This window comes from Xyrauchen texanus, chromosome 18 (assembly GCF_025860055.1).
Source record: "Xyrauchen texanus isolate HMW12.3.18 chromosome 18, RBS_HiC_50CHRs, whole genome shotgun sequence".
In the NCBI taxonomy this organism is placed as follows: domain Eukaryota; kingdom Metazoa; phylum Chordata; class Actinopteri; order Cypriniformes; family Catostomidae; genus Xyrauchen; species Xyrauchen texanus.
The window spans coordinates 38244765-38260458 of record NC_068293.1 but is presented as its reverse complement, the minus strand read 5'-3'; the positions used below and the strand labels follow the sequence as shown (position 1 = coordinate 38260458).

General features: G+C 37.5%; 1 protein-coding gene across 1 annotated transcript in view; it reads right to left on the bottom strand.

Annotated features, from left to right (window-relative positions):
• Positions 1–15416, bottom strand: part of LOC127658982 (integrin alpha-4-like) — a 37572-nt gene extending 22156 nt beyond the window's left edge. The window contains exons 1-12 of the mRNA XM_052148576.1: positions 15056–15416; positions 14777–14889; positions 13167–13264; positions 10982–11111; positions 10706–10773; positions 10491–10620; positions 10059–10144; positions 5871–5933; positions 5650–5787; positions 4594–4702; positions 2579–2673; positions 158–248 (exon numbers count right to left, since the gene is read on the bottom strand). Of these exons, the coding sequence (XP_052004536.1) occupies positions 158–248; positions 2579–2673; positions 4594–4702; positions 5650–5787; positions 5871–5933; positions 10059–10144; positions 10491–10620; positions 10706–10773; positions 10982–11111; positions 13167–13264; positions 14777–14889; positions 15056–15237 (1303 nt within the window). The 5' untranslated portion in view covers positions 15238–15416. The remainder of the gene's footprint in view (positions 1–157; positions 249–2578; positions 2674–4593; positions 4703–5649; positions 5788–5870; positions 5934–10058; positions 10145–10490; positions 10621–10705; positions 10774–10981; positions 11112–13166; positions 13265–14776; positions 14890–15055) is intronic.
• Positions 15417–15694: the final 278 nt, after the last annotated feature.

Here is a 15694-nt window from a genome sequence, read left to right as displayed (position 1 = left end):
ACCATCACAATTTTGGGAGTGACTCACAATATTGTAATAATTCAGGGGATTCACTCCCATTTTTAAATGTGATTGTCACTTCTTAAACTTTGCATTGTGTATGTAGACTATGAATCTATGTAGTCAAAAAAAAAAACATTCATAATAGGGGCGTTACCTGGGTAATTGTTGCTATCGATATCAACTCCTCCAGACACTGACTGGCCAAACATCTTGAAGCTGTTGCCTAACACAGAGCCTGTTATTCTCTGTTGAAGAGAGCACAAAGTCACCATTCAGAAGATATAAATAAATGCCATAAGAGCTGTAATTTACACTCTGAGAAATGCAAATGATCTTATGGCATGACAAATGACAAAGTCATATGTTTGAATTCCAGGGAAAACACAAGTTGATCAAATGTATTGCTTGAATGCAATGTAAGTTGTTTTGGATAAAAAAATATGTAATTTATTTTCATAATGTAAATTTAACATGTGTTCAACACTCATTTAATGAATTTGCATGTTAATAGACATTCATTTTTGAATGAGACCTGAGACTCGACTCAAGTTCTGAATAGCCCCTGGACTATATTATTAGTAAATACACAATATAAATAAGGGATGCTGAAAGAATAGTCATGTTTTTAGCGGTTTACACTTGCATTGTGAATGACAGGATTAGACAACATTTATATTTATTCAGTGTGCAGACTCTTTAATCCAAAGCAACTTGATGTGCATTCAAGGTATATGTGGCAGGGCGGAGGGCGGGGCCGGGTCGTGATCCTACACACCCGGTCCCGTATTAGGCTAATTAAGCCTCCGTGAGGGATAAAGGTCAACTGCAGAGGATCGAGCGAGAGAGAGAGATCGTTTACAGACATTTGTGTGTTCCCTGGATATCAAACCCATGACTTTGACATTGCTACTGCCCTGCTCTACAAGTTGAGCTACAGGAACTTAATCGATGGCAGTGTCCAATCTAGCCTGACCTCATGAACCTTACATGACCGTGGCAACATTTTTAAAAACAATATAACGCGCCTTATTAAATATTTGGTTACAATTTCCCAGTGAAATATCCAGCGGGGGGCGCCAAAAGCGAGTGAAAGGGTGTCGTAATCAGACAAGGCTTTTAAGGTGAATATTAGATAGGTTTTAATAAGTAAAATGTACCTCTTAAACCTAAAGCTTTAACCTAAAACCGATAGTGTTATAAATGCAAATGAGAGGTAAATAAACCAACACCTAAACCTAACCGATATTGTCCAAAAACAAAATGCGAAATGAAAAGCACAATTTCTGAAGCAACCACATAATTTCGTGTTGCTTCTATAACACTTTCATCTAACGTGTCAACTCGCAAGTTTGACTGTGCTTGAACTGCAGATTTATGCATACAAACTCCAACACTCTGTCAGGTGAGCTACCGCGGAAGCTAATTACATTGAAATAAGTTTGTAAATGTAGATGAGTCTATAATACCAGCATTAAAATATATCGTTCCAATTATGCATATTAGTAAGTGTTTCGATATCATAACATAGCAGTGTGTGAGTAATAGTGTGAAAAAGAAGTGTTTATAAAGTCATAACCAGCCATTGTAGTTATATAGAGAGTAAAACGCAGTTGTTGTAGCACCTCTAGTGTTAATTTCACCAGGAAACTGTGACGAAATGTGAAACGCAGAACGTAAAAGTCTGTTTGTCAAATCTTTTTATAGTAACATTCATTCTATGAGACTAGGTTGTTCCAATCACAGAAAACGTCTTAAACAAATACATTTTAGCCTTAAATGAACAGTATCAGATGAACTTCCCAAACTTCCCAAAGTTTCATTTATAACTCAAGTTTCATTAGAACTCTAATTATTTGGATTTGTCCGATCATGGCCAAGTTGGCCATTTAAATACCTTGTGATGGATGTTGTGATGGATAGGATTACACAACATTTACATTTATTCACTTGGCAGACACTTTTATCCATATATTTTATCAATTTGTGTCTTCCCTGGAAACCCACTACCTTACCATTTTAAGTGCAATAAACCTTATTCACAGCAGCGCCATCTTTGATTTTAGACAGGAATGGCAATGAGGCTGTGAGGGATTGACCTACAGTCTCTTCAATGGGCTGAAAGTTTAAAGGTTTATTCCTCACAGCCTCAAAGATGGCGCTACTGTGAATAAGGTCTATTCTTTCTTCCAGTTGAGCAACAGGAACTATGAGAATTTGGCATTGGTACAAAGCCTCTTAGAACAGTTACCGTTCACTGAAACCATACAGTATGTAATAATTCATACTCAAAGTTATTCCCAACTTTTGTTTATATGTAACTGTACTGTCATGATTTGGATTCATCTAATCTTGATCACTTCTTGAGACTATTTAAAGATTCAGGAAATGACAGCAATTAGACTGGATGCTTTCTTCTAAGGACTCCAGTGTAGTCGGATGCAGAGAACAAGAAAGACACAAAACAATGGAGCAGTTTGCACAGGATGGGAAGGACCACTTGGGCCTGACCTCCCCCGCCTCTGTTTCATTCTTCCCTGTCTGTAATATCAGCATAAACAACAGCTAGAGGACGTACTTGGGAGAAACTCTGTGCTATACCACTTCTTCTTCCATTGTAGATATATATAGCACCACGCAAATCGTCCTCCTGAGGGGCTCCGATGGCCACATCTGAAACACAGACATTGTTACATTATATCTGTTCCAAAATCTAGTGAGCTGCCTACCTAGACAACATCTTCAGGCATCGTTGGCATGTTCCTGAGACAAACATGGTCCCAAAAGCTTGGCAGCAGTTACGCTGCCTTCTAAGGTACCTTCTTTTGACCAAATTCTGAGGCCCCTGTGAAAAAGGAGGCTTGTTTGTTGGTTTTAGAGGGGTTTTGGGTACTTTTTTCATCAGATGTATCCTTTAAATGTATTATTTGACAATAGCGTCTTTAGATTAGCAACGTGCTAAAGGCAGTCTCTTAGACTTCTGTGCACTTTGCATGAGGAACACTATCTGTATGCTGCACAGAGTTGCGTAAAGCATTTCAAATTGGTCAGTGGTTCCATTTCCATTCCTTTCAGTGGTTCCTATGAAGGCAGCTCACTACAGAGCCAATACGTTAAAGGAATAGTTCACCCAAAAATGAAAATTCTGTTATCATTTACTCACCCACATGCCATCCCAGATGTGTATTAATTTCTTTTTTCTGTTCAACACAAAGATTTTTAGAAGAATATCTCAGCTCTGTTGGTCCATTCAATGCAAGTGGACGGTGGGCAGAAATTTTAGCTCACAACAGCACATAAAGGCAGTATAAAAGTTATCCATATGACTCCAGATGTTAAATCCAAGTCTTTAAAAACTATATAAGTGTGGGTGAGAAACAGATCATTATTTAAGTCATTTTTTACTCTAAATCTCCATCTTTAACCATCCCCAACAAGTTGGTGGTGATATGCATGAAGAATGTGAATCACCAAAAAAAACTAAAGAGTGTGGAAGTGAAAGGGAAAGTAAAGATTTAGAGTAAAAACTATAAATGTCCACTTTCTCTTCAACATTCTTCTTCTTTTTTTTTTGGTGATTCACATTCTTCGTGCATATCGCCACCTACTGGACAGGGAGGAGAATTTATAATAAAACATTACTTAAATATTTATCTGTTTCTCACCCACACTCATCACTTCTTAAGAAATGGATTTAACCAGTGGAGTCAAGCCACCTTTCACTTGCATTGTATGGACCAACAGAGCTGAAATATTCTTCTAAAAATCTTAATTTGTGTTCATAAGAAGAAAGAAAGTCATACACATCTGGGATGGTATGAGGGTGAGTAAAACAATTTTCATTTTTGGGTGAACTATTCCTTTAAGAACAGTTTAAAATCACTAAAAACACCTTGTATTTAATCATGTCGCTATGAAAATGAACCATTCATGCTTAGCAGTAGTCATTAAAACATTAAGACACTGTGAAAACAATGTGTTAGTTTGAGTGTGTGTGAGTGAGAAGAGTTTTCACTCTTGTGGCTTTATTGTGGTGCTTCTCAACTGTGTGGTGGGTCTTTCTAATCATGTTCCGTTCCCAAACCACACCCTCCGCCCAGTAACATTTAGAATATATCATATATGAACCGATCTCTGGCCATAAAACCACTTGTGCAAAAAGGTGAACTGGAGGTTGGGTTTCAGTGATAGCAGGAAGCTTTTTAGGTGAAAAATGTAAGTGATGATGAAACAGAATGAGGAAGTAAACATTTGAGGTTTACATCAAAACTTGCTTGGGGAACATGCTAACCCAAAAATAAGTGGCATTTTAAAATTACTCTACAACTAAACATTGTATTGCACACCAATGTTCATCAAATATATACTGTAAATGTATTTATAATAATAATTGAAGTAATTATTGCATAATACAGTTAATTAGACAAAATACTGTACAGCCTTTTTAAGATTACCAAGCAACATAGCAACTTAATGCTTCAACATTTAATGTGTGGTTACAGGTCTATGTTTACCAGCACTTTACAATGACAAATTAAAAACAATCCTTTAAAGAAAATCTAATTGAAAATGTATGTTTTAGGCATATTGTACCTGGATAGCCATCATCATCAATGTCGCCAAGATTTATAATGGTTTCTCCAAATCGAGCTGCACAGCAGTCTCTGCCGACTAACTCAAACTCTGCCTCTCTCAATTTAGCCTGAGAAAAAGACACAATGACACTTTAGAAAAGCATGTTGTTAATTACTAGCAGTAGGTCAAAGATATATGTTGCATATTCAGTGAACTGAAAGGAAGTGGGCTCTTTATCTGTGTAAATCCAAAATAAGCCAAATCTGATTTATTTTTCTGTAATCTATTTTTCTTATAGCTTTAAACCAAGATACTTTTATTTGAGAAGCAAAATGTTGCATACAATATTAAGATATTATATTTGGCAAATAAGTGTTCTTGTTTTAAGCATAAACATCACTTATTTTGTTTTTTATTCTACAAATAAGAAAAGAAAAACACAATTTTGCTTCTCATGCACTTGTGCACTCTAATGTGGAGTATTAGAAACATGGTGGGTTTTTGGTGCAGGTGGTTATTTTCTGACACTGTGGGAAAAAGGAAAGCTGTTCTATCAGCGTGGCCTTGGTGAACACGTTTAAAGCCAGAATGCATATTTTCATACAGAACACATCAGGATAGTGTAAAACAGCTGTACACATTTACATTTTTAGCACACCAACCAATTAAGCACATTTCTTATTACTGTAAACAAAATATCTCATTCTCATTAATGAAAGGTGAACCAAAATAATATAAAACAAAATAATGTTTTAATTGTAAAATATTTATACATTAAGATAATATTTGTTGCACAGCCATTATTTATGCTGATAAAAAAAATAATAAAAAAAACACTGTATTTCAGTATTGGGAATCTAATGAGTCACCATTGAGAACAATGGGAATGACAATATTCAGATGCATCGGTAATAAGAATTTGGGAGGAAAATGTTCTTAATCATCATTAAGTACATTTCACCATTATTTTAGGCAACATATAATTTTGCAAAGGATCTTTTCATGAGATTTGCTCATATTTACATAATAACAATGATGTATGTAATTATGTATGTATCAGGTTAACTGCTTCACCTCTCCTTGGTTAATATAGACATATACACGTCCCTCCTCCCTCAGTGAGCTGAACAAAGGAGCCCCGACCAGCAGATCTGACAGTCCGTCTGCGTTCAGGTCGACAGCACAAACACTTGCTCCATAATAAGAGCCCAACTGTAAACAGGAACAAACATCACCATTGTGTTCATTCAATATGAACATCCTTTGGAACACTTAAAATTCTTGTATATTCTCACCTTCTTGCCTTTAGTCTCATTCACAATTTTCAAAGTGTTGCCCTCAATCCTGAATATGTAGGCCTAGAGAAATTGGAGATTATGGATTGGAAAAATAATTGTAAAATAATAACACACATTGGTATAACATGGATTATACTAGAGGTCGACCGATATATCGGTTTCACCAATAAATCGGCACCGATTTCTGGAACTATAGCTTATTGGCGAAAATCCACACAGATAGTTTTTCATACATAAATACAGTTCAACCGAAAGCAGGTGTCTCAAGATGCTTTTAAAGTTATTTTTAATTAGAAAGATCGTCTAAAAAAACAGCGCCCCTACATGAGACGCTGAATAAACTAAAATAAAGGGAAATAAATAAGTTAGTCTAGCGTGCGTTTACATAGAAAAACAAAGGGGTGGTTGCAAAAGCGTTCAATGTGAACAGCCCCTTACGCCAGATTCACACATCCGTGAGTGGGTGGTCGTGTTGGACATCTCTTCCACAAGAAACACCAGCGCCTCTGTGCAGGAAATAAAGTTATCTATGGGGTCCTACACAAAATGTATTCTTTAATAATGTCATAATACACTGAGTTTATTTTCTGCTTCACGGACAACAGCGGGCAGTCACGTGGACTTCATCTTATCAGCACACTTGGTTGTGATAGGTTAATGTTATGTCTATACTGTATACCTATATACACAGAAAGGCAAAAGGGCCAGCAGTTTATTAATTCTTACCTTTATTAAGTTATTTAATCTGTTTATTTGCATGCAGACATATAAATTGTAGTGTACTATAGGTTCGGTTTGAATAATTTTGTGTCTTTTCAATAATCTCCTGATTATTTTAGGATTGCACAGCACCCAGAGCCGCTGAGCTCAACATGAGCCATGTGGCAAAAATAGGCTCAAAGCCGAAACTATCTGGGACGCTTCTGGGACATGTCGCTTCGCGACTCACGCTTGCAGTGTAAATGGTGTCATCTGTAAACATGAGCACCAAAACGAAAAAGCACCGCTCATGCTCAGCTCACGGAGGACATATGTGAACACAGCATTACAGTTGCTGGAGGTCTTTGGCTGTTGTGTCTTGCTCTCTTAATAAGCGCTTCTCAGATTAAGCAATGAGATTTTTAAATGCTTTGTCAGGAAAGATGTTCAGCTTGGAAATGTGTGCATCAAGACCCTCGCATACGGTTCCAGTCTGTTGTGATCTGTCTGTTTGAACAGCCCCTATCCGAGCCGCTTCACCACTGAATTCAGCCACTATGAAGCTGGAGTCTGGAGTAGTAGGAATCAGGGTAAGTGAAAAACCATGTGAACTGTCTATTGAAGCGTTTTCAATACTCATTTAACTTATGACTTAACATTTGAGAATATGGACCAACTAAAACTTTTAATTTATTTATTTTATGCACATTAGTTGAAAATGCACTTTTTTTTTAACAGCCAGTCTAGGAATGCTCTATGCAATAATATAATGGTGCTGAAAGTTTTATGTATTTATTGCGCCCTCTTGTGGACTAAGGAAACAACATCAATTTATATTAGTTCATATATATTAATACTTATACATTTATTTAATTTAAAAAAGGACAACACTTTTTCATGGTTCAGTCAGTACTGGTTTTTTTTAGTTCAGAACTATTTTACTTTGAGTGATTTTTATTCAGTATCAATTTAAAAAACTATCAGTTGATTAATCGGTTATCGGCAAGTACCGACCAACTTAGTCATCAGTATCGGTACAACCCACTATCGGGCAACCTGTGGCAACAACAGTATATGGACACTTAAGCCAAAATTAAAGGGACGATTTGCCAAAAAAAGCAAATTCTGTCATTATTTACTCACCCTCATATGTTCCAAACTTGTATTACTTTCTACAGTTAAAACAAAAACGTAGATGTAAGGCAGAATGTTAGTCCCAGTCAGAGGCTAACAAAGTCATACAAGTTTGAAATGAAATGAGAGTGAGTAAATTAACTATACCATTAAAAATGTATGTCTTTGTATTATTGAACAAAATATAAAACTACTCTAGATGGCATTTATTTTAAAGAAATATAAGCAAAATCAGACATTTTTGTGACTAAAGTGTCCAAACTTTCAGGGCCACTGTACATGGTAACTAAGCTTACATTTCCAAATAGTTTCAATGGTATCTTCATACTTTTTCAAACTCAGTCCCTGTTTGGTAAAATCATCAGACACCAGCCATACTCAGCACACTCAGCACATCTGCAAACATAAACCCACTTCCTCTTTCCGCACTGTCGACAACATTTTTTGTTGTCAAATAGTCGTTTGATCTCATTTATCGTAATATGAGATCAAATTAAACTCTAATGTTGACAGGCGAGAGCAGCACTGCAGTTATTGCCTGACTGAGGAGAGGAAGAATTACACAGCTCACAGTCCAGATGCACTCTAAACTTTCCAATCAGCTTCAGGTGATGTATATTGCAAAGTATGAGGGAATTATACAAAAATGCCAATTAAGTAAATACAGAAGCACTCTCATTGTGTAATATGTGGAGCTGGGGCAAAACTTGCATGTCGAGCGTCTTTAAAGGAAACACCCCGGAGTTACATCTTAAATGCAGTTATATTTAATGCGTTATAGCTTTATTAAAGTTCAAATAATATGGAAGCAGATCATGTAAATAACTACAAACACTGAAACTGGCATTTCTCTGTGCGGTCAGCGATTCTTCAGAGTTGTGCAAATGTCCCGATCTAAGGGGGAGAGATTGAAATTGCACCCGGCTGATGCACACTCTGGCTCAGGGACACTCGTCCCTCGAGCATGCTTGCTTAATGCAGCTAGATTATAACGTGATGGCTCATGACTTATTGAATCATAATATATGTGTCTGTAAAGGTATTCAGTGGAAAGGAGGAGGCGAGAACCGGCTTTTCAATATAAATAATAGGTTTAATGATAAACTTAAAAGACAACACAAACACACACGACGGACATAACAATCTCTCTCTCCCGCACGGCCCTCTGCAGTCAGCCTTTAAACCTCACTGAGGCATAATTAGCCTAATACGGGACCGGGTGTGTAGTATCACGACCCGGCCCCGCCCTCCGCCCTGCCACATTCCTCCCCCATTCTCTCAGGCTGGGGAGCTCCAGGCGGTCGGCTAGGAGCCCCTTCTCCCCTCGCGGTCGGCGGCCATCGTCATTGTTCAGGCGGCTGGGCTCCTCGTCCCCCGGCAGATGGCCACGGCTGCTCCACTGGGGAGGACGGTAGTGGCGAAAACTCTACTACGGCGTATCCCTCCTCCTTCCCGGGTTTCTGCACCAGTGTAAAGGTATTCAATGGAAAGGAGGAGGCGAGAACCGGCTTTTCAATATAAATAATAGGTTTAATGATAAACTTAAAAGACAACACAAACACACACGAAGGACATGTCCGCTAACGATCTCTCTCTCCCGCACGGCCCTCTGCAGTCAGCCTTTAAACCTCACGGAGGCATAATTAGCCTAATACGGGACCGGGTGTGTAGTATCACGACCCGGCCCCGCCCTCCGCCCTGCCACAGTGTCATTGTGCATTTCTTATTGTTAAGAAAATTGGCAATACGCAGCATTATTAATACGAGAGAGTTTGTTTTTTGTGAGATATAGATGGATTGAAGTGAACAGAAAGGTGAGAGAGGGTAGTTTTTGGCCCATTATAAACTGCAACAAAATATGTTTATGATTTATTTTTGATTTGGCTTGCTATCCAATATAAATATATAAAACTCCTTTAAAACAACATACATTTTATGTGCAGAAGATTTTTTTTTTTTCTTCAGAAAAAACTTGGAATATAGTACTAGAGTCATATGGATTACACTTATGGTGGTTTAATAGTGTTTTTGTCCTTTTGTAGCTCATTATGCAGGCCATTATGAATTTTTAAATGGGAACGAGTCAAATTTGAGTTCCACAGAAAATATAAAAGCATAAAGGTTTGGAGCATCATGAAGGTGAGTAAATAATGACAGTTCTTAATTTATGGTCTTTAAGCCTATTTTCTACCCCTGGCTCTCAAGATCAATGTAAAATATATAATGATCACTTAGGGTTTTCCTAATCTGCACAGTCAGATTAAATGAACTACAGAAACCAATGCAACACTAAGCTGTTGCAACAGAGTTATTCAGTGTGGTGAAGAGGACGATGATGGTGTTAACACTTACTTTACCAGTCTGTTCATGTTGGGGAGCACCCCCCACTATCTCAGTGCTGTGTGGATGTAGGAAGTTGCCAGCACCAACGGCATAACCTGTTGGAGAGAAAACAAAACATGGTGGTGAGATCCCAAATTCTCAGTCATTAATACACTCATACCTTCAGGGGTCCCACACATTTTACCAATTCATTTCCATTACTTTTCTATGGCCCTTGTTGCTCAAAATAACTGGATAAGAATGTTTAAAAATCATTTTAAGGAGATTGCACTCACAAAGAGCCATTTATAGCTGATTAAATATTTTAGTGTATAACTACAAAAATGCATATTCAAGATTGCAATTCATTTTAAACATAATATCGTAGACACACACTTTTGTCCATAAAAAACAAACCATCTCAAAAACAGTTTAATAAAGAATGCCAACTTGAGAGCTCACCTAAATAACTGCCATAGAGAACTTCAATGTCATCATCCACATAAGCAGCTGAGATGTTGCTTGTGGTGTTATAGACAAGAACAGATCCAGTCCAGTATGAAGTACCAGGAGCTCCCATGATCATCAAATCCTACAAACACAGCACAGCATTACAAATCACTTGAATTCAATGTCAGGTCAATCGGAATGCAAAAGAGGAGTGAAGTTGTCAATACCTCTGTGAAAAGGTTTGAAATTCCAGCTTGGCATGATCCATAGCCTTCGCCAAACTTCCTCTGATGATCTAAAGGAATACATTTTCAGATAACCTTTCACAACATTTAAGGAGGTCCATCGAAAAGCAAAGCACTTGGTGCTCACTGGACATTGGAAGGAGCTTCAAATTATGCTACATGTTGTGAAAAGTAATTTGCATAAAGTTGCAATAGGTTTGGGATCTGAACATTCTAAATGACAGAATCTAAACAACAAAGTAGGATTGAAACCTGTACCTTTATAGCAGGGGATAATATGACTGGCTTGTTTCAAATCTGGGCTGAACCTGAAGCATACACCATGTGGCAGCTTGTTCTGACTGTCTTTCCTCGAGTAGAAGACATTCTTCCACCGATGTCCACAGGCCTAGAATTTAAACCAGCATACAGTCAGGTAAACGCCTATTTGTTAAAGAACTAATGACTTACAGTTAATAAGTGTTATTAATATGAAAATGTGGGTGGTCACCTGTTTATTTTCTATAGATTTACTTCTACAGCATGGCGCTATCAAAGCCAAGGTAATGAGTTTGACTCCCAGGGAACACACATACTAATGAAAAGTATACCTTGAATATATAAATGTTCAGTTTTCTGAAGTCTGATATCTTTTAGACTGGAGAGAACATTTTGAATTCTGAAAGTAAATGTACGTTTACATAGTTCCCGTTGCTGACGGCACACTGCACGAGTGTTTGTAGCCTGCTAGACTGCTTAGCATTGCTTATTCTTATGTTCATTGTTTTATCCTTTGCCATTTTACTGTGTGCTTCAGGTTTTTCCACTTTTCTACTGTTTCATCTGTTTGTATTATACCGCGCACACCTGCACCTTTTTTCCCGCTTGCTACACCTCGTGTCTCGACAGTGTTCATTCGTTTTCTCCACTGTGTTTTACACAGATTACTGCATCAATCTCAAACTTCTGCTGATTTGGAACCACATCGATCTCAAACCCTCACCGCTAAAAAACAACCATAACAACAACAACAACAACAAACAATTGCGATAAGTCATGGTATCAGCTCATGATATTGCTTCCTACATTACATGCCACATGTTTACTATAGCTTCTTCCAGCAGCAATGCGGGATTCACATGTGATAAATGTAAGGAATTAGTCAGGCTGATGGAAAAGGTTCATGAGCTAGAGGCACGCAACCGAACACTAGTGGAATTCAGTGAGAAAGAGAAGCCGGTAGATACTGTTTGGATTGCGGGTAGAAAAGCAAGCAACACACATAATTTGGTTCCTGTAGCTACAGCTAGGCACTAAAAACTGCAATGTCAGCATATTTTAGAAAACTCATAGAAAATAACCACAACAATCCTAGGTGTTTATTCAGTACTGTGGCTAAATTGGTTAGGAATAAAGCATCAACTGAACCAGATATTCCATCACAGCACAATAGTAATGACTTCATGAATCATGTTACAGCACCTCAGAAAACAGTGTCTCATAATTTTGCCACAACATGTATGTTATATCCAATATCAACTAAGCTCTTAAAAGAGGTATTCCCAGTAATATCAGAACCTCTTCTTAATATTATTAACTCCTCTCTATCCTTAGGACATTTGGCAGTTATCAAACCACTTATTATGAAGCCACAGCTTGATCTTAGAAAATTACTATGTTCATTTCTACAGAGAAATGGAATATATGAACAATTTCAGTCAGGATTTAGGCCCCATCACAGTACAGAGACTGCACTTATCAGAGTTACAAATGACTTGCTCTTATCATCTGATCGTGGCTGCATTTCTCTTCTAGTGCTTTTAGATCTTAGTGCAGCCTTCGACACAATAGATCATGACATTCTCTTGAATAGGCTGGAGAATCATGTTGGCATTAGCGGACTTGCATTAGCATGGTTTAGGTCCTATTTATCAGACCACTACCATTTTGTCTGTGTAAATGAGGAATTGTCAAATCAAACAAAAGTTAAGTATGGAGTGCCATAGGGATCAGTTAGAAATTCTGCTTTTCTCATTATAAATGCTTCCCCTAGGAGATATTATAAGGAATCATGGACTAAGTTTCCACTGTTATGCAGAAGTTACCCAACTTTATATTTATTCTAAACCCAACGAAAATCCACAATTCTCCAAATTAGCAGAGTGCATAAATGAAATCAAAGTTTGGATGGCCAGAAATTTCCTTCTACTCAATTCCGACAAAACAGAGGTACTAATGATTGGACCAAAAACCTCTAAAAATAATGGATGTACTGTTACGTCGCCTTCTTCTGCAAAGAACTTAGGTGTTATATTTGATACCAATCTGTTTATCGTCGTTACATTGGCTTATAAGTTATCAGTTTTTGGTATCGGAGCATTTTTACGAGTAAGAGTATAATAACATGAGCGCAGTATCGGGACATCCCTAATATTAAGGATATAGCATTAACTATAAGACATACCAAAACATGGCCTTTTGAGGGCTGCCGGGACAGACTCACACCCAGCCACTGGTTATCATTCTCTGCCAAACAGTGTCTTCCACACTGCCGCACACCTCCTGAAATCATTCATTAAAATTTGTATGTGGATCAAATGGTTAATAATAAGCAGGGTTAAGAGTTACCTACTGTAATGAATGCAGTCAATCAAGAGTACATACCTCTTACTTTATGAAATTGTGTGAAATATTTAAAGAGATAAAAACAACATACTCAGCAAACTCACACATCTTGCTCTCACATTCTACATTGAAGAACATAACAGGAAAGGAGCTTGTAGTGAAACTTGCAAACACGTGTAAAGACATTACAGCTATAAATATCTCTAACAGATTCACTAAAGAATCACTGAGACCAATTTGTGATCAACTGATTTATTAAATAGATCAATCAATTTCCAATATATTTACATGAGCTTTACAGTCATTAGTAATTACTAGGATAAGGATTTTTTTTTTAATAATTTTGATTCAGTCTTATTCGCTTATGAATCATTCTGACCAATTTGTGATCAACTGACTCATTAAACAGAACTGACTCAAAAGCATGTGTTTCATCTGCCAGGTGAAAATCAGAAGCCAGATCACCTCGAAAATAATAGCACACCTTTCCTCAACAAGCCACACAATTTAAGGTGTCATTCATATATATACTTGAACAAACGGTACAGGATGAGTTACACACCAATGTTTCATTCTTACAGGTTTGTTCAAGTCCACAACCCCGAGTATAACCAATAGTAATATTAAAATTTCAAGCAAAGCACATTTTATTGCTCATACGTAAATAGTGTTGGGGGTTTTGTTTTTCCCTTGTCTAAATAGAGTAATTTTTTTCTCTTGCTATATTTATTCTGTAGCTTGACCTACAAATAAGACTGTCCCCATTCCTTGTATGGGGCAGGGAATATAGGTATCCTCTTCCTGGCTGGAGGAAACCCTCCACAGTCTGGCTGACCCCTCATGGGGAATTAATTCACAGTTAGGGGTCTAGAAAGCACACACGAGTCAGAGCTCATTCATAAGTGTGTATTCATAAGTCTAAATGGTATATTTCTAACTGTTCTGATTTCTAAAACTAAAACCAACAAAGGGCCAAAGAAAAGGGAAAAACCCACCTTAATTTTTTTTTTACAATGTTCATTATTGGGTAACATTAACCAACATGACCAGTATACAAATGATTAACAGATCAAAGTTAATAGAAATTCTGTAAGAAATGTCATTTATCTTGATTTATTTATTTTTTACATTCAGTGGGGTACAAAAGTGACCACTAGTTTGCATTCTTTGTCTAATAGAATAGAGCATTTCTCATTATAAATTATATTATCCGTAATTTGAGTGAAAAGTTAAACTGAAAATTCACATGCATTTCTGATTTTCTTATTTGGTTTGTCCCACTTAGAAATAAAGTTGCCAAACTTTCGGTACATAGTGCAAGAACTTTTATACAAATTGAAAGAATGTCCAGTTTTAAATGTAGCCACTTTTATATTTGTACTGTACAGAATATATTCAACCTACACCAGGAAAAGCAGTAATTCTTAAGCAAAGGGAGGGAAGACCTACCAAAAGGTAGTTGCTCACATTGTGAGCTCCACAAACTGCAGTTGTAGATGGCTCCAGGTTTTTTGGTATTGGGATAAAAGCTGGAATCAGCCACAGGCGCTCCAACTATCAGCCTTAACAATAAATATGGCATTAAATACAGTCTACAATCAATATGATCCACCAATGAATCTGTTCCCTCACGTGTTGCTTTAGATGTTCAACAACACTCATGAAGGGGTGCTCACTCACCCTTGATTTACAACGTCAAAACTTCTAATGTATGTTTAATGCACTTACCATGTGTTCTCAGCATGCTGGTGAAGCAGAACCGAGTATCCGAATAAAGATCCATTGGGTCCATTAAAAACTAAGGGATGGTCCTCATCCAGATTGTAGCAATCACACATAATCAACAAGTACCACAAGATCCCAACTACAGATCTCAATTTCAGATGATACATATTTAATGATAAAATCATCTCTCCAGGCACAGATTATAGAAGAAATCCAATGCTATCTTTAAAAAAAAGTGTAAATGGTTAAGATTGACTTTTAAAAATACATTCCAAAAGTTCTCATTGTAGTTGTTGAGAGTTCGCGATGTGCGTTCGCCTGTTGCGCTTCCAGCAGCATCTCATCTGACCGAACAACCGAGGGCGCCTCGCGTTTCATGACGTCATAATGCGCGGAGTAAAGGGAAGACTTTGAACTGAGAGCGGGCGCGCCTCAGGGGCGTGACCGCACGAGAGCGGTGGACACTTGATGCTCTGTAACGGTCTCCAGAGCGCTGGAAATTGTGAGAGTGTGTGTGAGAGAGATAATGATGAAGAATGTAATGCATTAACCTCGTGTTCTGTTTGGTTCAAGCCACATTGAATAGCTCAAAATCATACTTTAAAAGCGAAGTAGCCTATAATTTTATGAGATCGATTCAGA